Source organism: Vipera ursinii (genome assembly GCF_947247035.1).
Source record: "Vipera ursinii genome assembly, chromosome: 17".
NCBI classification, from domain to species: domain Eukaryota; kingdom Metazoa; phylum Chordata; class Lepidosauria; order Squamata; family Viperidae; genus Vipera; species Vipera ursinii.
In genome coordinates this window covers 4617587-4638693 of record NC_139530.1, presented here as the reverse complement: position 1 = coordinate 4638693, position 21107 = coordinate 4617587, and the positions used below count along the sequence as shown (strand labels likewise).

Genomic DNA, 21107 nt, shown 5'->3' with positions numbered 1-21107 from the left:
GGTGTGCCGGGAATGAGCAGCCCTGCAGGTGTGTCACTGCTGTGGTGGGGGAGGGGGCCAAGGAGGGCCGCTGTTCCTCTGGGTGCGGGCCGGCGGCGCCGTCCGTGGTCCAGAAGCGCCTCCCCCCGCTGCCACGACCCCTCCCCCGCTCAGCAGCCGCCACAACTCCGAGCACAAGAGGAGGCCATAGTTTGGCAAAGGCCGCTGGTCGCCATGATGCCGCACTTGGAGAATCTGTCACGACAGAGGTCGGCTGGGGGGGCGCGGGGGGCAGGAGGAGAGCCACCATCAGGAGCAGAATCCCCACATCTCCTAACACGCCACCACCCACCCACCCACCCACCCAGGTTTTAGGCAAAGCTGTCCCAAGTGCTGCTGGGTAGGGGGTGTCCCAAAACAGCCTTTCCAGCCAGCGGCTGCCTCTGTAACCTTTGCGGCCGGAGGACACGCAAACACACACACACACACCACCTTTGTACGTACCTCTTAGGAGTTCTTCGTGAGCACAGACCGTACGGACGCAGATCTCCTTATTGATCACGTAAACCCTGCGGAGACTGAACGTGGGGAAGGCCAGAGAAGGTCTCCCTTTGCACACTTCACCGCCACCACCACGACCCACCGGGGAAGGAAGCCTGGGAGCTGCGTTAAAGCAGACGCCAACCCACAACCACAACCACACCCCACCGACACGCCCGCGTCGGCAGGCAGCCTTCCTTCCCCTCCCGCCTGTAAAGCTTTCCGCGGGATCGGCTGCAGGCCGACTGCAAGCACACCAGCTCCCTCGCAAGTTGGCTCAGGAGCCTAGCCTGCCCCGGGGGAGAAAGGTTGTGTGTGTGTGTGTGTGTGTGTGTGTGTGTGTGTGTGTGTGTGTGTCTGGTTTGGTCCCAATCCCATTGCAGCCACTCACCTGTAGAAGCAGATCTCATTCAGACACTGCTTGCAAGGCTTGTAAATGGAATACAGCCTGGTGCAGGGATACTGCTCCTCCTGGCAGTCTGGAGACCAAGAACAAGACGGGTGTGTGTGTGTGTGTGTGAAGCTACATTGAGTCCCAAGAGCCTTCAGCTTGCTTTGCGCCCCCCTCCCCTCCCCTCCCCAGCCACAGAGATCCCCCTCTCGGTGACACAGGAGGCATCCTGGGGGTGGGGGCCTTGAGACCAACTTGTCTGTTGCAGACCTCCAGAGGAGGGACTGATTTCAGAGCCGGCGACCTCTTACCAAGGGGCCCCGGTTCGGTGGGCTCCGTCTCAGAAATGTCTAGGGGGAAGAAAGAAAAAAAAAGGCCCACACGGGAGCAAGGTGTGAGTAACTGTCAGCCCTGGGAACGTTGAGGGGGTGGCAGTGCAGGAAGACACAAGGCAGGGAGGGTCTCTCTTCTGATGCCTCCCCCCCCCTCCCCACGTGCTGCTCACCTGGGGTCGGGGCAGGGATGACCTCTTGCTGGTTCTGCTGCTGGGATTGGAAGTGCTCCTCCGGAGTTTGGGGCGAGAGGTCTGCAGTGTAGAGGATGGGGGTGTGGGGGTGCTTGCTTTAGACCAGCCCTTCGTGACAAGAGGGTCCCCAAATCCCCGGGGCTGTGGCTCGCTACCGATCCGCGGCTTATTCAAGCCCGTGCCGCGCGCAGCTGGCGGGCCAGGGCTCGCCTGCGCTTGCACACAAAGCTCGTCTGTGCGCTTGCTCCCCCTGCACAAAGCGCCCCTCTACTACTCACAATGGCACTATCCCCCCAGTTTCCCCCCCCACCCTGCCCCTCTCCCCCACCCCCGGCCAGGCTGCCGAGCCAGAAAGATTGGGGGAACCGCTGCTTTACAAGGCAGGGTCGGCCCTCACCGTTCCCAGCGTAATCGTAGTAGTCTTGGCTCTCTGAAAAAGAAGGGAAGAAGGCCAAAGTGATTCGAGCTCCCGGAAGGGAGAGCGGGGTGTGTGTGTGTGTGTGTGTGTGTGTGTGTATCTTTGTGTGTGTGTGTGGTTCCACCCTCCGAGCAGGATCCGGGACGGTCCTGGACCCTGGCTGGTACTCACCAATTTCGTAAGGGGCATAGGGGGGCTCGGGGTAGGCGGGGTCATCGAGGTCATACTGCCCCTGGGCCAGAAGCGCTGCTGCGAAGGGAGAGGAGAGGGGGAAACTGAGGCCAGATGCTCCAGGGGTGGTGGCCCCGCATCTGCCCAGGCGTGGCCCTTCCCGGCGCTCTCGACTGGGGAGAGCCACTGCAGTGGGGCACCTTTTCACGCTTCTTGACCCGGGTCTGTGTCGGGGGGGGTTGTTAAGTGACCCAGACAGAAAGCCAGCCGTCCCATTCTGTGGGACCCTCACCCTGGGTCTGCGGGGAGCCCTTTTGCCCCTTCCTTCCCCCAGCATTTGGGAAAGAGGAGACCTAGTGTTTCATTGCGCGTGGCACCGTCTCCTGGGCACATCCATCCGGTCGTGGGATTTGGGTGGGGCAGGGGGGGCGGAGGCCCTGGGTCCCTTTGGGTAAGAGGGGGCAGGAGGAGGGGGTGGCGATGGAGGCCCAGCTTGGCCCTTACCTGGCAGGCGGAGGAGGAAGAGGAGGGCCAGGAGAGTCCTCATGCTAGTCTGGTGGGGTTGGGGGGCGGGGTAGCTGAATCGGAGCCGAGCTGAAAGACAAACGGGGGACGCTGCTCGTTAGTTCTGCCTTCCAAATCTCGTTTGGGTCGGAAGGCAGAAACGACCACCCCCGCCCGCCCCCTTTGAATAGCCTTCAACACAGAAGCAAACTTGGTGCGGGTCGCCAAGCTTTCGCTGCTAGTTGGGAGGCGGGCGGGCCTCCAAAAGTCAAAATTGCCCGGAGGATAGACCCCCCCCCCGTAAGGAGCCCAGTCTCCAGCACACAAGCCAGATGCTTCCGGCAAGGATGCTGGGGACTCTTTCCCCACCTTCACGGGTGTCTTGTCATGGGTGTCTGTCATCCCCCCACGGCCGACCCAGACTTCTCGGTCTGTCCAAGGAGGGGTGAGCTTCCAGAGATCAAAGCATCCTTACACACACACACACACACACACCTGCTGGGCTTTCTGCCTGCCCAGCCCTGCGGGAGGTGGCGAGGGAAGGTGGGCGGAGAAGCCTTGCCCTTGGCCAGCAGCTTTGGCCCAAGCCTCTCCGGACCATAACTCGCTTCTCACTGCAGAGTTTTTTTTTTGAAGAGAGTGATCCTGGATCGGGTCCTGCTCAGGGCTTGAGGAAAAGTTCCCGGGGGGCTTTTGCCCGCTCTTCTCTCCAGCTCCCCAGGAGAAAAGGCAGATCCCGCCTGATGAGCGAGCTTTCAGGGTTGAGAAAGCAGCCCGGAGAAGTCCAGGTTAACTCAGCTTCCCTGCCAGACCTGGTAAGCGTGGGAGGGGGCCTGGGCAGAGGCCGGGGGGGGGGGGTGGGCTGCCCCCCAAGACCCCCTCCAGAACTAACTTGAGCTCCCCTTTGCCTGAGCTGCCCTTGGCTTCTTTTCCTGTGCTGGGCAGCGGAGGTGCGAGGAGGAGGCCGATGAGTGGGTGGGAGAGGAAGGGGCTCGGAAGCTTTGGAGAAACCAGATGCTCCCGCCGGGCACATCTGGGAGCAATCAGCCAGCTCCCGCAAAGCCAAGAACGGCCCCCGGCCCCGGCAGCCCCTCCGCAATTCCCCCTCCCCTTCCCACCCTCCCCCACCCCCCACCCCCACCCCTTTGCACAAGTAGGAGAACAAAAGAGAGCCCTCCTTTCTCTCTCCCCCCCCCCCCGTCAAATTCGTGGGTGCGAAGCAAAGCCCCTTTAAAATAAGAGTGGGAAGGGGGCTTTCAAATAAAATAAAATAAAATAAAAGAAGTCACTTCCTAAGAAAAGTAAGCCACAGACCAGACCCTCAGGAAATGTGGGGGGTGGGGGGCTTTCTGCCAAGCCAACTTAAGTTTTGCCAGGCGAGGGAAAGCTCTACCTTTTGTCTCTTTTTTTTTTTGGGGGGGGGAGAATTTTGGCCTGGGATTGAGAACAGGGGTGGGGGTGGGGTGGCAGGAGGAGAGGGGGGAGGGGCGTTGGCTTTGGCACTCCTGTTGCTAAAGTTTCCTTTGAAAGGTAGGTAGCGGGTTGCATTGCCTGGGAGAGGGCATTCCCCAAAGAAGCCCCCTTTGCCAGTCCTGATTGTGAAGCTGACCCCCGATTGTGAAGCTGACCCACGGGCCCGTGGCGGCCCCCCTCCCCCCCCACAGCCACTTACCAGCCCGGTGGTCTTTCTCCCTCTCCGGCTGACTTTGCTCTCCTCCCTTGCTTGGGTCTTAACTTTCCAAAGGGGCTGCAGGAGCCAGGCTTCCACCCCGGCAAGCCACGCTCCTGGGTCCTAATGCCGACTCCTTCTCTCAAGGCGGCAGGGCTGAACTTTCTTCCCCAGGGGGAAGCTGCTCCCTTCAAGGGGACACTGGTGCACGGGTGTCATAAGTTCATCGGGGGGGGGGGTGTTATTTCAAATATCCACGGTGGAGGAGGGACTGGCCAGCGCCTTCTGTGAGGGTGGCGGCAGCCCTTGGGCAGAAGCTGATCCCCAAAGCCTCAAGGCCTAGAGGCAGTCTACCATCATCTGAGATAGACACAAAGGATGCCATCCTATCTCCTTGAGATAGGAGCGTCCTGTTAGAAGTGGCGTGGGCTTTTCGGTGGCTTGCCCTGCGGGGGAGGGTTCAAGCAAACTGCTGCTTCTTTCTCTGCCCAGTTTCTCCACCGCTACCGGCAATGCTGCCGCGGGGTGCCGGAGAACTACCCGTCGTCGGCTTCTGCTACGGGCCTGCTCTGCCGACGGGCCTTTCCAAGCCATTCCTCCACTGTTCCCCCTCTTAGGGCAGAGAGCAGCTCCGAAGAGGCCCGCAGCGGCTTTTTCAGGATCCCTTGGGGAACTGCCTGGGCTGGAAAACTGCCTGCCTGCCTGCCTGCCAGATCCGGGTCAGCCCTTTCCTCACGTGCCTCTTGGCCAGGCTTTGCCATGCCACCTTTTAAAGCCATGTTCCGCCTGTAGTTGGCACTTAATTTTCCTGGGTTTGTCCCAGACCCTCTTCGTGCAAAGCTACTCGTTTATTACATTATTGCTTCTGTGATCATTAAATGTTCCGTAGTAAGCCCTTTTGAATGTCCGACCATGGTTGCTAATATTAAGAACCTGGCATATATATACACATATACATATTATACACATGCGCGCGCGCCACGTGCAGATGAAAATCTTAACCTAAGCAAGATAGACCGAATGGCTCAGCTCTTTCTGGTCCTCTCTTGCGCAGGCTCCAGTTATTTCAGTTAGGGAGGTCGTGGAGCAGGTGCAAAAGTGGCCATCCAGAATGGGTGCCCGTCCCGTGGGAAGCTGGTGAAGAATCCTTAACAACTAGAAATGGTAGCCAGAGGGAAACCCAGGCAGAGAAGAGCAGGTCTCTTTGTGGTGGAAAGAAGACCTCCACTCGGTCCGTGGAATGGAGCCAATTCTCAGACTGGCCAGGGAGCAGCCCTTGGAGACAGCCTCCATCTTTCTTCAGCCTGAAGTTCTGACGGGGGAGACAAGCTGCACGTGCTGAAATTCCCCGAAGGTCCAAAGGTCATTGGGCAAAGGGAACAAACATCACGTCGTTCTCGCCTTTGACGAAGGGATCTCTCAGCCGGCTTTCTTTTAGCCAGCATGTGGTACACAACGGCTGCTACAGGCTTATCCCTTGAGGAGGAGGGAACTCAAGGAAGACACAACCCCCCCCCAGAGTGGCCCAAAATCTTGGGACTGCCAGGGGCTTCGACCGAGAGGCTGGCGGAAATGGCTCCTTTGCGGCACAGCAATTCCGCCGTCAGTTGTCTGGCTTGGAGAGAAATGCGAGTTCAAGAGGTTTTCTTTCTCCGATATCCTTAGAGGCTGAGAAACGCCACGGGGGAGAGGAGTCTCGGAGTTGCCTTTGTCAGTCGACCGAGGATCCCGGTGGATCGGGAAAGCTGCTGGGAGGAAGGGACTAGATCCCCAAAGGGACCGCAAGCAGAGACCCGACACAGAGATGGTCGCCGCCCAATGTCATCTCGTGGCTGGGGAGGTGGGGGCGGTGGGGGCAAAGAGAGGCACGTGGAGAGGGGGCCACGAGCTCTTCTCCTGGCTGAGCTCCCACTGCAGCTGCTTGTACAGCTTTTTGGATGCCTTCTTGCGTCGCAGCTTCCGAAAGCCATCCAGCAGGCCATGGTCCAGGCCCACCTGTGGAGGAAGCAGAGCAGGAAAGGGGTGATGCACGGATCCGACTGCCAGTACCGCGTCTGGCAACAGCGGCAGCCCGCCGCTCCAAGGAAGCCCGCCACCGCTGGCTTTCCTCCCCGGATGCTCAGCCGCTCAACAGTCCCCATTTCCTAAACCAAGCCTAGCCTAGCCTGGCCTGGCCCAGCCCCAGAAAAAAAGAAGGGTCTCGGCTTGGCTTTTGCCGAAGACTGCAATGAAGCGCTCCCGCTGCCTTGGACCACGTCTTAAAAAGTCTTGCTTCCCCAGCTCCGTTGCTCCTTTGTTACCTCCAGTACGAAAGCCACGAAGAAGTGGAGCGCGACCATCCCCAGCAAGATGACTTTGAAGCTCAGGTCACCGGGGCTCTTCAGACGCAGGAGCTTTTGCAGGAAGGCCAGCGGAAAGACGGTCAGCCAGATCATGAAGCCGGTGAGCAAGAGCAAGGCAATCAGAAACGGCACTGGGGAGAAAGAGACAGCCGAGACGAGGCTTTTGGCGCAGGGCCAGCAGGCAGAAGATGGGCTGCCCGAGAAAAAAACAACGGTCTGACTCGTCCCGGGCCTCCTCTTGACACAGCTGCCGTGGCAGAAGCACTTACCGTTGGTATAAAGCGGCTTGCGGAAAGGCCGGCCTTTGGACACCACCACCGCCAAGATGAGATACTGGAAGCCGGAGGTGCAGAAGACCACCGTGTTCTCGTAATTTGGGAGGTTGGCGGGGGCGGACAGCGTGCTGTTCAGAGGGGTGAACCTGAGCGGGAAAGTAGGCAGGTGGCTGAATCTGGGCTGGCGGTGACCTTGCCTGTCCCCACCCGACCTCAGAGGCCAGAAGAAGGGCCGACCCACAGCAGGCTGAGCTAGCGATGGAGCTAGCTGGGCTTCTTCCTCTTCCCCTCGCTCACCACTGCTGGGAGACGGTGATGAAGTAGACGATCACCAGGACAGCGACGATGAGAGCCATCTGGAGGCAAAGGCTGCCCAGGACGGTGAGGCTGATCAGAGCTCCTTGCGGGCGCCGGAGGCCCAAGTCCTCAGCCGGCTCCGTCTTGCCCATGAGAGCGACCATCGTGGTGGTGATGATGAGATCAGTGAACAGGAACTGCCCGTCGCTCAGGTTGGTGTTGATCTAGACAAGGGGGAGGGAGGGAGGGAGGGAAGAAATGGAGAGATGCAATGGCCCACCTTGCTGTGGAGGGCCGAGCCTCTGCGTCTCCGGTGCCGGGGCAGCCCGGCTCGTTGGCTGGTGTCCCCTCCCTCACCCTTGGGGCTGTCCCAAGAAACAGAGGCCTCCTCCGGTCTCGGGTCATCCCAGCCAGGTGGCCCTTCAGATCTTTGTCAGGGGTTCCAGTCAAGGTTCCTCCACTTCTAGCACATCAGGTGAAAGGTCTGTGTTTTCCTTCCGTCTTTTGAACGTGGCTATTTCTGTCCCCATTTAGAAGCTGCTACTTTAGGCCCCAAGTTATTTCTGATTTCTCTGCATGCATTTTTGTTCTACCCGGGTCGGGCTTTGTCGTTTTTTTTTTTGTTTGTTTTTTGATATGGAGTTCCCGGACCTGATTTGCCATCCCTTGGGCAAATCCGACCACGTGGGCGCTCAGCTTTCTAGACCTCACCGCTCAGGACCTTCCCCCTTGGACTCGGAAGAGGGTCCGTGAGCCGAAAGGGCCGGGAGGGAAAAGGCCGTCTTACCGTGTACAGCAGGAGCACGGAAACGAATTGCGTGAGGCTGTAGAAGGCCATGTATTTGAAGAGGCCGAAGGAGGTGACCAGAGAACATCTTCCTTCCCTAAAGAAGAGAGAGAGAGAACGGTCGCTCACCCTTCTGGCAGAGAAGGGATTGGGGTGAAAGAGCTCAAGGGGGAAAAAATGCTTTGCTCAGAAACGTCGTCTCGGGCAAGAAAGAACTCTTTCTTTGCGAACTGGTGTGTCTTTCGCTGAATGTCCCCAAGAAGCGACTCGACCCTGGACACTGCCCAGAGGCCTAGGGCAAAATTGGAGGGTGAGGCGGGGGTTGGGGGGGGGGACTGACAGCTGCAAGAAGAGCCGCGGGCTTCATTTCACCTAGGATCAAAACGGTTGAGAAACACCACCCCAAGCTCTCTGGGAATGGAAACCTGGACCGGTATGACCGAGGGAGAAGGATTCCCTTCTTCCTAATTCTGGGAGGTGGCCCAGAGGGAAACGTTAAGCCTGGATCCCTGACAGAGAGGACTCCCACTTGCTTAGCCGGGAAGGTGGTCAGTGCAGCTTACGGCAAAGGGGCAGGATTTGAATTTCTCCCTTCCAAAGAGGCCAGCAAGACACACACACACACACACACACACACACACACACACACACACACACAGACGTACCCTGGCCTCCAGGAAGAGCAGAACCTGGATGGGAGAAAGGGGGGCCATCAATTCTGCTCCTGGCCGTCCATGCCACCTACCTAATGGTGATGGGGACGCACTTGATGTTGGCCATCTGGGAAGTGAATGGTGCCGCCGCCGAGGCATCGGCTTCAGAGAGTGAGATGCCCACATCGGCTGCCTTCAGAGCCCCACAGTCGTTGGCCCCATCGCCGCACATCGCCACGCAGTAGCTGCGGGCAAGACAGGCAGTCGTTCCCTAAAATGGAAGACCCGATTCCCACCCACCTTGCTTTTTTTTTTCTTCCCCCCAAAAAGGGTGGTGGTGGGGGGAGAGCCGGTCTTTAGTAGTCTTAGTATCTTTCAGCTGCAACTTCTGCTGCTTTTCCTTTCTCTCCAAATGCTGGCTACTCTCGATCTCGCAGGCCGGATCCTCCCTCCCGACCTCTGAAGCTCCCAGGCTTTAGGTTTGCAAGAGGGAGGGGCTGTTCGGGACCAGATCCTTCCCTTGCTTCCACACCCCCTTTTTTTTGCTCTCTCCACCCGGCAGAGGGATGTGGGGAAATCTTGCCTCCAGCTGCCCCCCCCCACAATACTTACTTCAGCTGTTGCAAATGCTCGACCAAGCGAGTTTTCTGATCAGGTAACATCTGTGCGAAAATGGTAGTTTGGACTAATATCTGCAAAGGACAGCAAGGGTGTGTGAGCGGTGCCTTTGCTTTTCTGGAAATGGGGAACAACTCGGGACAATTGGGAGTCGTGGTTGTTGCCGCTGAGAAAGAGGAGCTGTGAGATAGAGAGGCTGGCTCTGCTTAGGTGCCCAGCGGAGGCACAGCGCAACTGTCCCCATCCGCCCAATGGCGTAAGGCAGGCTGGTCAGGAGAACCCCTGGCAGAAGGCCAGGAACAGGTGCATCCCGCTAAAAGGGACGGCTGGTCTGAGGAAACCACGGGCACAGGTGAACCAGCTCATCTCCCTCTTGGGGGTTACCTTGGGCAGGAGGGCTGGAAAGCACTCGCAAAGGACCGCAAAGGACTTCCCATTCAAGGCAAAGGAGGACGGCTGCTGTTCCTGCAAGTCGCCGTCTTGCTGGTGCGCGCCCTGCAACAGTCGGATTTTTCATCCGTGCTTGGCATCCCACGTCAGCAGGAGCCTGATTTTGGTAAGGCTTTCTCTTCGCCTGCCCTCCCTCCCTCCCTCGTGTTGCACTGACTGGACAATCTCCCCTTTCTGTCTGAAAGGAAACACTAGCTGGGGCTGGCCGACGGTCAATTCAAATGACCAGGCTTGCAAGGGAGAGACTGTTGTTCAACCATCCCACTCAGTCAGCTAGCAAAGAGAGACTCCTGGCCATTTGGTTTTTGCCAAGAGTATACTTTACTGAAGCCAGGAGTATGCTTTATACACCCCTCCCATCCGGCCATCCCTCCTGTTCTCTGTAAATGTCCGATTAGGTGCTTGTATATTGTTTAGGAAACAGGTTCTCAGTTCCCAGTTCTGCGTATTGTTACTTGACCTTTTGCTGGCTGTAGCTCCTCACACGGATCAGTTGGGCTTCCGTTCCCTCCCCCCCGTTTCTTCCTTAAAAGCCCCATCTTTCCCTCTCCCGCTCCTGCCTTTGCTAATGTCAGGCTGTCACCTCTTGAAGCTTGGGTAGGAGAGGTGCAACTAGGACAACCTGACTTTTCCCCCCTCCCGCCAAGACAATCATGGTCACGGAGGGTTCAGCCAGGAAGAGTTCTGACCTTGAGCTGCTCCGAAGTGACATCCGAAGTAGTGAAGGTGAGGGCAGCTAGCTTGCCGTGGCTGGGAGGCGCGGCGTTCACGAACACCACCCGCTCCTGCGCCTCCAACATTTGGCAGCTCCTCGCCACGTTCACTGCAGTGAGCATGTTGTCCCCTGGTGGCAAAAGGGAGATCTGAGCCCAGCCACCCGTCTCTGCTAGAAGCCGCCGACGTTCCTCCCCGCCACTCTCTCCCAGTCTTCCCAGCCCCTTCCCCCATTTTTTTTTCACCGGTGACCATGACGGTTTGGATCCCCGCACTGCGCAGCACACGGATGACAGGTGCCGTCTCGGGCTTGAGGACGTTCTTGAGGACCAGGAGCCCAAGGAAGATCATGTCCGCCTCCACCCGGTCTCTGCCCAAGGAGGAAGCTTCCGTCAGCAGGCCTTGCCGGGACCCAGAGGATCGTTGAGAGACTTCCCTGCCTTGTGCCAAAATCCAGCCCAAAGCCTGTCTGCCCAGCCTCTGCCTGGGTGCACCCTTCGTCAATCGATTGCAAAGTTTTTCCTCGGATTAAGCTAGCTCATGTTCTGCTTGCAGTGAACGCCCCTTCGCCGTCCTTTTCACGTTTTCCCAGGTGTCCCACATCCCACCTTTGCATTTTCTCTCTCCCGTCTCACCCCCGTGGAGAACTTGACCTTTCTCCCCGTTCGTCGGTGAATTTTCTCTAGCAAAAACCTGGTTGGATTCTGCTGCCGTTTCCCAACCCATCCAGGGGAGTCGTGGACGCAGTACGCGTCCCCTCTTATCAACTTTTCATCGTGTAATAACGTTAACGAGGGCGCCTCGGTACGTTTTGGCCAGGAACTAACAAGGAGCAATCGATGTGGCTTCCCGTGCCATCCCACGCTCAGTGACCTCGGACATTAAACGGCTATCGGCATTTTGAATGTGTTGCTGAAGTCAAGAGTGCTTTATCTGAGTATTCTCACAGTCTCCAAAGAGTGGAAATAACGAGTCTGCCAGGAGAAGCCTGGAAGACAGGCTGGTAGGAAAGAAGCGCAAGGACCTGTATGTCCACCACCCACCTGGTCACCTCCTGGGCTTCTTCAAAGGTCCCCACGGCCACCGAGGGCTTATATGCGAGCCCCAGCACACGGAACCCGCTGCTTGTGAACTGGTGCAGCTGCTGGGAAAAATCCTGCGGGACTGCAAGGCAAGAGGGGAGAGCGGCCTTTAGAATAGGAAGACACTTACAAAGCATGAGAAAGACCCTCCCCCTGCCCTCCCCTCATATGCCGGATCCCTCGCCCTCTGAGGGAAAGTGATGCCGAGCCTCCCAGGGACTCTGTAGCCAAACATCCAATGTCAGAACAAGACAAACCGTACGGTGGCGAGGGCTAAGTGGGGAGCAAGCTGGGGGCAAGGGCAGAGACCTGATTCACTCTTGCAGAGGCTGGCCACCGTCTCCGGAGCTCCTTTCATGAAAGCCTCCACGGGGCTGTTGCCAGGAGCCTTCCCCAGAACACACATCCTTCGCAGAGCGGATGAAAACGGGAAACGGCGGAGGACGGCCACGGGGACGAGGGGCTTCTGCGGAGAAGAGGCCACAGCTTGAGCCCCCGAAAGCAGCCAGGGTGGCTTCCTCTGCCAGGCCACAGCTGAAGCGGGCGAGAGGAAGTGGGTTTTCCCTTCGTTGCACAGGGTGCCGTCTGCATTGCGCTCAGCCGCCGCCGAGGAAGGCTGCGAATCAGTCCCTCTCCCCTGCCGCGAGGAAGGATAGAGCCTCACCGTGCTGGGGAGCTGCTCTCTCAGCAGCGGAGGAGTCATGACCAGCAAAGCGTGGGTCCCAAAATCCTGGTCTACGCAGGCCTCCACCTCTGGCCCTTTGGTTTCCACCAGAGACTGCAAGAAGCCAAGAGGGGGCTGTGAAGAGCAGCGGCTCTACCCATTGAAGGGGTTACCCCTTAAGCAGAGCCCAGTTTAAACCTCAGCCATGGGGAAAAGGGCTTAGCTTGGCAAAGATGACCAGAAAAGACAAGTAAAACTGTGGGTCACTGGGTCTTTAGTTGCATATGATGCTAGTTTTGGGATTCTGGGGGACTCTGGTTCTTCTCCCTTCTGGAAAGGGAACCACCCTCTCCCCTTTCCACCCATTTCTGACCATGTAGAAGGACGTGGCCAAAGAGAACCCTGGAAATGGCATCCGTGTTCCCTAAAACAGAAGCAGGTTCCTGTCTCACCCATCCAGTAGACTCCAACATCCGGAGATCCACCGGGTCACCTATGGGCAGATCTCCAAGCAGAGAGAGGGTGTGGCAGGTGGCCAGGCAGCGAAGCAGCGGCCCGTCAGCCAGGCAGCGAAGGTCATGAACGATGGGGAGGAAAGAGCTGCTGGCCTGGGGGACGACCCCCCAGATGTCCATGCCGTCAGCGGTAAGGGTCCCTGTCTGGGAGGAAACTCCAACCGAGTAAGAGTTGGCTAAGATCGTTGGATGGGCAGCCCAGGACCCCAGCACTCTTCCCGGGGTCTCACCTTGTCGAAGCAAACTAGCCGCACCTTCCCACAGAGGCTAATGCGTTGCGGACTGACGCAGAAAATGCCCTGGCGTTTCAGCCGACTTTGAGCGTACATGGTGCCCATGGTCATCGCAGCCGGCAAGGCTGGGGGAACCACCACTGTCACGATGTCCAGAGCACGGATGACGATCAGCCACTGGGAAACCTCATGAGAAAACAGACGAGCACAAGGGCTTCCCAACTAACCAGAAGGCCAACGGAACGAGATTACGTGAAGATCCTTGGCGACATTCAGCGGCAAAGCTTCCAGATGGGGAAGGTCAGCTGGCTCCAATCTCTTTGAGCCGGCCTCGCAGCCAGACCTGCTGCCATCCAAGGCTGTCTCCATGCGCCCCCCCCCCCGAAGCAGAGACCCGATGAGTGGCTGGCCAAAGAGGCCACCAGTTGGAGGCATTTTGTCACCCTGCATGTTCCAGGGCAGAGAAACCTAGGAGTAGTTCTCAGCTGGAGACCTGGGGGGCGGAGGAGGTGGTGAGAGAGACTCTGAGCCCCCGGGCGCTTACCTGGTTCCTCCTTAAGATGATGATGCTGTAGACGGTTCCAGCAACGGCTGGAGGAAAGAGAAATAAAAGTCTTGGGACCCTGGCAAACAAGGCTGAGCGAGTATCAGAGGAGTCCGCAGAAACCCACAAGGGGAGAGCGGCACTCTTGGGAGAGGCCTTGCAGAAGGAGTTGAGCCAAAGAGCTTCCAATCGGAGATGGACCCACAGGTAGGATATATTGCACACAGGTGGCCAGAGGTGGCAGGGCCCAGCTGAGCTCCTCAACTGCGTAGAGGCAGGAGATGTTTGGGGGCCACATGGGATCTGCTATGGACCAAGGATGGTTTCTATTCCAGCTCCTGCTGATTCAACAAGGCCACCCCAGCGGAACGAATCAACCAAAAATGTCCAAGGGCCAGCAAAGCGCCCAACGTGCTGCTGGGGAAGGAGATAACGGCAGCTTTCTGCTGTTCCCAAGTACCGTCTGTAATGATCCCTGTCCAAAACAGGCTCCACTTGCACATCCCTGAACTTTTTGGCTCAAAGCAGGGATAGCGGTTAAGCACCCTCAGCCGGTCCTGACTCGGGATGGAAGCACTTTGAATCCACGGCAGATGGTCTCTTTCCCCGTGACCAAAACTTTCACCCTACAAGCGACAGTCGGTACCTTTTCCACTTTGGGTTGTCGCGTGTGAACTTACCCAGGATTGCAAGGAAGGTGACAAATTTCCAAGCATCGTTATGGAACCTGAGCTTCAACGGCTTGGAGTGAAGGATGGAGCTGATGAGATCCCCTTTGGCTGTGTAGAAGCCTGGAGGAAGAAGAGGGAGGGAGGCAGCAAGGCTGGCGTGAGACCAGGGAGATGCTGCAAGAGACCGGACAGCCTCCACACTGGATGGGGAGAGAAGCAGCATCCCGAAATGGCCTCACCGGTGTGGGTCACAACTGCCAGGATATCAGCGTCTCCGTAGGACCGCGCCTGGATGACTTGTGTCCCACAGAACAGGGTGTGTCGTTTGTGATCTTCGCGGGAATAGGTGGCACTGGCTTCTTCCGGGCCTTTAGGCAAAGGGGTCTTCAGGACCGGCGTGCTCTCCCCTGGGAAAAAAAAAGACGGCTTGGTGGGGAGCGTCAAGAAAAACTTGAAAGCAGCCAAGTCACTTGAAAGCAGCCAGGTCAGGCTGCCGTTGAAGTCTGCGCAAGCAGGAACATGCCGAGCATTTGATGGGGGTCCAGGCAGGCAGGTGCCGATGGGGGCTTTAAAATGAGCGAGCAGCCTAGGCTTGCCCATGTTCCCCCGGCTGGCTCACCAGTCAGAAGGCTTTCGTTGACCACACACTCGCCGTTGAGCAGCGCGGCGTCGCAGGGAACCAGCATCCCCTCGGGGGAGACCACGAGGACGTCTCCTGGCACGAGATCCACAGAACTCACCACCACTCTCTCTGGTAGCCAAGAAAGGAAGGAGCTCAGAACGTGCCCCATCCCCCTACCCTTCCAAACTGGAAGACCCTTCCAACCTGGAAGACCAGGCCCTCCTTGGCCACGGAAAGGCGTCTCCCTTCTCCAGCTTTTCCTGGCAGGGAGGAAGTTGGCTTCTTGAGGGCAGTGGAGTCTTGACTGCCCTGTTTGGGTTCCATAATCTAGAGGGAGCAGGTGCTTAAAAAGGGTGCCCGAGTTCCTAGCTGTGGCTGCATGTGGCTGTCAGCAGCAAGAGACACCCCGCCCCCCCAGAAGGAACTGACAAAGATTGCATGCAGCCAAGGTGCAAGAGAGAAGCCCAGTCTAGCAGAAAGATGTCATGACGTGCAGAACGAGGGAAACTGCTCTGGTGGGTGACCCAGTTGAGGAGGAGAGTCCGTCCGTGAGTCCAGCCTTCAGGCTGGAGCTGCTCTCAAGATCCACCGGGGTGCTGCCCGAGAGGTCACCACGCGTCTGCTCACCTCCAGAAGGTCGGCAAATCTGCACGCTGGTCACCACCTTGGCCATGTTGTGGAGAGTCCTGTTTTGCTGAAGGAAGCCAGGCCTTGTGTCAACGCAGCCCCCCAAGGGCAAAGCAGTAGCGCCTCTGGGGCACCGCCAGCCCCTCGTTCCCGCCGCCGCACTGGGCTTCAGGGGGCAGGGGTGGATGCACAGGTTAAGCGGGGAGGAGGAAGTCGTGGCCATGGCCCACCTTTTTGGTGACGTAGAGAGAGAGTCCGATCGAGACGGTGGAAATGATAAAGATGCAGACTGCGTATGAGTAATATTCTTCACAGATCCATAAAGTGATGCTGAACACTTGGAAGATGTAGAACAAATTCAGGATCTGCAAAGGAGAACAAGGGCCCGCTTAGCGCTTCTTTGGTACTTCCGCCTTCACTGATTGGGTCTCTGCAGAGACAACTCCCCCCCCCCAGCCAATGAGCTCCCAGGGGGCCTATGATTCAGAAGAGGAGAATCTGGGAAGCCCCCTCCCTCCCTGCCTTGAAGGATATGCAGAGGGGCTTCAGAGTGACAGAACCCCTTCCGAAGGGACCAGAAAAGCACTTATATGCCGTTTCACGGTGCTTTACAGCCCTCTCTAAGCGGTTTAGATTCAGCCTCTTTGCCCCCCAACAATCTGACTCCTCATTTTACCGACCTCGGAAAGATGGAAGGCCGAGTCAAACCTTGAGCCGGTCAAGACCGAACCGCTGGCAGTCGGCAGGGTTTAGCCTACAATGCTGCCTCCTAACTTGCTCTTGCGCCCAAAGAGTTCTCAGGCGCCCCTTTTATTCTTCATCTTCCCTCTTTGCAGCTTCTTAATTTAACTGACGTGGACCGAGCAGATTTGCTGAGAGTCAGGTGGCGCACACGTTTAATCCCTTAGTATTGTTCCTGTTCTCCCTGTTTCAGAGGCAGACGGAGGCAGGAGCCGCTCTGCACTGTTCAGGCCAAGGAGAAGAGCCCTTCCTTGCTCGCTCGCTCGTGTTGATGAAGACGGGCCAGGCTGCTGCTGGCTCCACCGCAGGCAGAACTGGAACTCACCTCATCCATCAGCAACCGGAAGTAGGACTTCACCGGCACGTCAATCAGGTTTGGGCCGTAAATCATCTTTCTGTCAAAAGACGGGGCAGGGTACAAGGGGCGCACAGTTTTAGGAAAGCTGTCGTCATCCTAAAGGCCCACTTCAGCTAGTCAGGGACTTCAGGAATCCGAGTGTAGAAAAGGCAGACACCCCATTGGCCTCCCACTAAAAAGAGTTCATTGTGGAACTAAGAGCTGTTGCTTCTCTGTCTCGTAAAATACGGGTGGGCGTGGGCACAATTCTGTATTTATTTTTGTCATATTTACGCAGCGTACATCGGAGGGGGGGTGTTGGCCCTTTGAGGGCCGCGTGCAGCAAAATTTCCTTTCAACGTATGCCGATGAGTGTACATTCAAAGGGACGGCAAAGTTGTTATTCTATTTGATTCTCTGGCGGAGGAGAATTTGCTAGTCCACAGCCAGCTCTGACGGAGCACGGTGTGAAGAGTTGGCTGGCTTGGCTTCCCTATAACGCTTCCCTGAGGCAGGGAAGGAGACCCCGCCAGCCCCCTCCAAGCCCGTTCCCCATAGGGCCGCCATCAGGAGGGGACTGCTGGATTTTGTGCACCTTGACTGTTTTAGTGAGGCCCGGCATGGCGCTCCTTTTAAACTGGGTAGCAAGCAAAAAGGGAATGAGGGGAGGTGGTCTTGCAAGATCTGTTTTTTTATTCCCAAACAATTCCCTGCTCCCCCTCCCTCCTCAAATTGGGATACTGCAGGGAAAGGGAGGGACATGCCTGGCGGACTGCTCCTGGACGCTCAGACCACGGCAGGACCGGTGGAGGTCGGAACACGTCCAGTCTTCATTCAACGTGCTGCAAAACAGAGGAAGAAAAGGGGTGGGTTGCCTGTCTCCCGGGATGGGTCAAAATCTGAAGGCCCAGAGGCCGGTTAGGTTAGCCAGGACTGTCCAGCTCCACCGCTACAGCCCAGGGGAGCGTTCTGCAGAGGGGCGTTCTGGCGTGAAGGGCCCCTTTTGGCCATGGGAGAGGACTTCACCTGGCCTTGCAGTAGGCCTTTCGCCTTTCCACCCAGAGGTAGCGCACACCTTCGAAGGAGTAATAGCGAAGGATGTTTTTCTGAAGAGGAGAAGAGACAGGGGCGGGTTATCGGCACCTGCAAGGTGGCAGCGGCATCCTCTGACTAGCCTGTTCGTGCCATGGCGGGGATGGCATCCATGCCACGAGAGGGCTGGGCGACGTGCCCCTTTGCAGTGAGGCCTAGTCAGGGGACCCCCGTGGGTGAGCCGCCCAGAACGGACAGCAGGGACATCCGTCCCAGGGTGCTGACCTCTTCTTTCTGGTGCAGCCATATTGTGTCCCGGCTTTTTGTCTGGTCATCTGAAATGCCCACGGCGATAGCGCTTCTCCCCTCGTCTGTGCCGGATTCCGGGCTTCCCAGGAAGAGAGAGAGAGAGGAGAAGACGTTTCGGGAATCAGGACGGTGGCCCCCTGTCCTTGAAGAGGAGGCTCCAGAGCTGGTGAGGGAGGTCAGGAGCAAGCGCCAGGGGTGGGGGACTTGCTAGGGCTTGCGTCCCCATCCTTCCTCTTACCTGCGCGGTCAGCCTCCTTCTTGACGGAAGACACCTCTCTCTCCCAGCCGACTCAGGATGCAGCCACTGACGTTCCCCCAGGCCCCCCCCCAACACCTTTTGCCAATCACCGCTTACCTGCCATCCTCTATCTGCTCTGTTTGGACCCTGGATGCGAAACACCGTCCCAGCTGATCCTGAAAGAAGAGGGCAGGCACAGCTGATGGGGCAGAAGAGCCAGTGGCTTTGGGCAGAGGAGGAGATGGGTCTGCCGGGGCTACCCGGCTGCCCACTGCAGTGCCCTAGCCAGCTGGGGCCCTCCTGCCGCGGCACTTACTTGGATGAGCACCCAGTCCGCCTGGTGCAAGGGGCAGGCCGTGCATTTGGCGTAGATTTCCAGGTGCGGCTTCCAGTGGAAGATGGCCAGGGGCAGCCCCAGCGTGAGCACGGAGACCGAGTGGCAGACCAGCGTCTTCCATGTTTTTCTCTGGTAACCCTTCACTTCCTGGGGAAGGAAGAAGCGCCATTGGGAGGAGAAGCCGGACAGGAGTTCCCTCGCCCGCGGCCTCCCCTTAAAGGACAGGCCCCGCGGTTGGACTAATCCTGAACGTAAAGAGAACGGAGGACTTTGGCCACCTCGCTACGGGAGAGCGCAAGGGCGCTTCCTGGTAAGACCTCCACGCCCAGCCATCGTGACCTGAGGTTTTATCCCTCCTGGATTCCTTAAACCTCCAGAGTACAAGAGACTTAAAGAGGAGAGCAAATAGATCTCATTTCCTCATGAGCCAACGTTCCCTTCATTCACCACCCCCAGGTCCTCCCTTTCGGCAAAGCAGAGGAGTGTCGGCAGAAGCATTGAAAGACCGGCCTTAGCTGCCCCTCCCGCTTTGGAAAATCCCTCTTCCAGCTCCTGGTACTGACTACCCAATGCAGCACTGACCTTCCCCCCCCCCACCTTGCATCCCCCTCCCTCTGGAAACTCCCTTCTTACTGGAGAGGATTTACACGGGCTCTGCTCCAGAGAACGGTAATTCAGCTGCTGCTCTGCCAACAGGCCGTTATTACCTAACGAAGGAGAAGAAGGAAAAATCTCACCCGCGGGCAAGAGCGAGCTCTTTGCGGGAAACTGGGACTTCGGATGGGAGAGTCCTGCCTAAAACACCTCTGCTTCCTCAGGGTTGGTTGAACTTCAGCTCCGAGGGAGCAAAGCGGGCCTCAACGGCCGAGGGAGAAGGCCAACGGGTTTGAAAGCAACGAGCTACAGAGGAGCTTCCTTGCGTCAGTCGCAAGCGCAAGGGGGGGTACAGAAGAGTTCATTTCCCCTTCAGCTTTCGGGGGGCCGGGATCCAGCCCTGCTTTCCCACCGCCGGGCTGTTCCCGTGGGGCGCCTCGTCTGTGCCTGGGCTCATGTGAGGAAGCGCCATCTCGCGGTCTGGGCACAGAGCTGTCTATGTCAGGGGTCCCCAATCCCTGGGCCATGGATCAGCACCGGTCTGCAGCGTGCCGGCAAGCGGTCCGCACAAACAAGCAAAACTCCGTCCTTGGGATGCAGGCGGCATTCAAAACCACGCCCCCTCTGGTCCACGGAAAAAACGTTTCGACGTGGCACCGGTCCCCGGTGCTCAAAAGGTTGGGGACCTCTGGGCTATATGTTGTCATGTTTAAAGGGCCAGGTGAGCTGAAGCTGCCAGGTGGAAGATAATTTCAAGTGTATTTGGAAGAACAGTCGCAGAGGGGACAAGAGGCAATAATAGAGGAGGAGGAGGAAGATGAAGGAAGGGAGAGAGGGACCCAGAGTGCTCCCCAAATCAAACAGGGGCATATTTTCATGCCCAAGAGAAAGGAAGAGTGTTCTCCAACCCATCAAATTACCATTTGAGGGCTGGCTGGATCATGGGACTGATCCTGCATCTTGCAGGAGACGGAGAGAGGGGGCTGCCTTGAACACCGAGCAGCCACTGGATTTTGGCTCCCCCTCCCCTTCTCTCTTGAAGCCCTTCCGCCTCTTTACCCGGCAAGATCCTGGCGTGCTCGGCAGCCTCCATTGGACCCTCCAGTTTTTCCAAACATCCTCAGGTGAATTCGGATCTCGTAGCCGCCATGGATAGCGGCCGGGATGGGAGTGGCCGGTGGTCACGTTGACTCAGCAGCCCTCTCTTGAGCCTGCGCCCTGCAGTGGAGCCTGTGTCAGGGGCGTGAGGGAGAGGGAAAACGAGAGCAGGGAGCTGCAGGATGATAATAGTAATAATAATAATTAATAATAATAATAACAACAACAACAATAATAATATGATGATGATGCTGGCAGCAACCCATGTCAACCATTATTGCCAGTCAGTTTGAGTGTTCAGTTGACCGAGTTTCATGTTTTATGAATAAAAGTTTGATATAATAGTAGTAGTACTAGTAAAGTTGGAAGGGACCTTGGAGGTCATCTAGTCCAACCCCCTGCCGGGAGAGGAGGGCAAGGCTTTGGCTGGATTACCATGGGGGGCATCCTGTGGCTGAGACCCTGCCCCCAATGGGAAAAGCCTTGGTGGAGCAGTGGGCTAATGCCTCCTTAAGTAACACCAGCTGCCTGCAGTTAGTGCAGGTTCGAGTCCCACCAGGCTCAAGGTTGACTCAGCCTTCCATCCTTCCCAGGTAGGTAAAATGAGGACCCAGATTGTTGGGGGCAATTAAGCTGACTTTGTAATAATGCCACCTGGGGGGGAGGTGAAAGCCCTAATAAGCAGGCATATACATAGAATGAAGGCTACTGCTAAGCACATTGTGCTTTAGATTGTAAGCCGCCCTGGCTCTTTGAGCTATCTGGTCTGGACTGAGGGGTTTAATGTTTTTAAATTGTGATTTAATTTTTGTGGCCAGACTTAATTTAATTTATTTTAATTTTATATTGGATTGTTTTTAAATTTTGCCTTGTAAACCGCCCTGAGTCCTTTGGGAATAGGGCGGTATATAAACCAGATAGATAGATAGATAGATAGGGAGAGAGAGAGAGAGAGAGAAATAAAGTTGGCTACTGCTAAGTTTGTAAGCCGCCCTGAGTCTTCGGAGAAGGGCGGGATATAAATGGAATTAAAATTTTAAAAAAAAAAGAGGGGAAGGGGATCTTGGAGGTCATCTAGTCCAACCCCCTGCCGGGAGAGGAGGGCAAGGCTTTGGCTGGATCACCACGG

The 21107-nt window shown here is 57.1% G+C and overlaps 2 protein-coding genes across 4 annotated transcripts; both read right to left on the bottom strand.

The window, feature by feature from the left end:
• Positions 1–11: 11 nt before the first annotated feature.
• On the bottom strand, positions 12–4933 carry MFAP2 (microfibril associated protein 2). Its single transcript, XM_083375723.1, has 9 exons — positions 4202–4933; positions 2530–2619; positions 2026–2103; positions 1834–1866; positions 1416–1496; positions 1222–1260; positions 911–998; positions 484–557; positions 12–253 (listed from the first exon to the last, which is right to left on the bottom strand). Exons 2-9 carry the CDS (start codon positions 2570–2572, stop codon positions 150–152), a joined length of 540 nt encoding a protein of 179 aa, XP_083231849.1. The 5' UTR covers positions 2573–2619; positions 4202–4933; the 3' UTR covers positions 12–149.
• Positions 4934–5027: 94 nt separating this feature from the next.
• ATP13A2 (ATPase cation transporting 13A2) lies at positions 5028–20233 on the bottom strand. 3 transcript variants are annotated; one of them, XM_083375706.1, is made up of 29 exons: positions 19940–20233; positions 18920–18993; positions 18266–18433; positions 18067–18125; positions 17688–17790; positions 17397–17476; positions 17131–17212; positions 16359–16424; positions 15523–15657; positions 15293–15359; positions 14663–14794; positions 14283–14450; positions 14053–14163; positions 13373–13419; positions 12826–13014; positions 12533–12739; positions 12081–12194; positions 11726–11882; positions 11378–11498; positions 10580–10704; positions 10310–10464; positions 9555–9665; positions 9165–9214; positions 8645–8797; positions 7900–7996; positions 7113–7336; positions 6810–6961; positions 6499–6671; positions 5028–6193 (listed from the first exon to the last, which is right to left on the bottom strand). In XM_083375706.1, the coding sequence occupies exons 1-29, from the start codon at positions 19971–19973 to the stop codon at positions 6020–6022; spliced, it is 3528 nt and encodes a 1175-aa protein (XP_083231832.1). In that variant the 5' UTR covers positions 19974–20233; the 3' UTR covers positions 5028–6019. The 3 variants fall into 3 exon arrangements, with proteins under 3 accessions (XP_083231832.1, XP_083231831.1, XP_083231833.1); XM_083375705.1 differs by having other exon boundaries at positions 9165–9244; positions 19940–20232; XM_083375707.1 differs by lacking the exon at positions 9555–9665 and having other exon boundaries at positions 9165–9244.
• Positions 20234–21107: the final 874 nt, after the last annotated feature.

What these genes read in the sequence shown, in the direction of transcription:
- ATP13A2 (XM_083375705.1), bottom strand. Translation starts at nt 19,973, where the DNA reads ATGGAGGCTGCCGAGCACGCCAGGATCTTGCCGG. An exon ending in GAAGCCCAGGAGGTGACCAG is followed by an intron (nt 10,705 to 11,377) that starts GTGGGTGGTGGA and finishes CTCCTTGGGCAG; the next exon opens with AGACCGGGTGGAGGCGGACA. An exon ending in CCGTGCTCCTGCTGTACACG is followed by an intron (nt 7,337 to 7,899) that starts GTAAGACGGCCT and finishes CCCCTTGTCTAG; the next exon opens with ATCAACACCAACCTGAGCGA.
- MFAP2 (XM_083375723.1), bottom strand. Translation starts at nt 2,572, where the DNA reads ATGAGGACTCTCCTGGCCCTCCTCTTCCTCCTCCGCCTGCCAG. An exon ending in CTATGCCCCTTACGAAATTG is followed by an intron (nt 1,867 to 2,025) that starts GTGAGTACCAGC and finishes CTTCTTTTTCAG; the next exon opens with AGAGCCAAGACTACTACGAT. An exon ending in CACCGAACCGGGGCCCCTTG is followed by an intron (nt 999 to 1,221) that starts GTAAGAGGTCGC and finishes CTTGGTCTCCAG; the next exon opens with ACTGCCAGGAGGAGCAGTAT.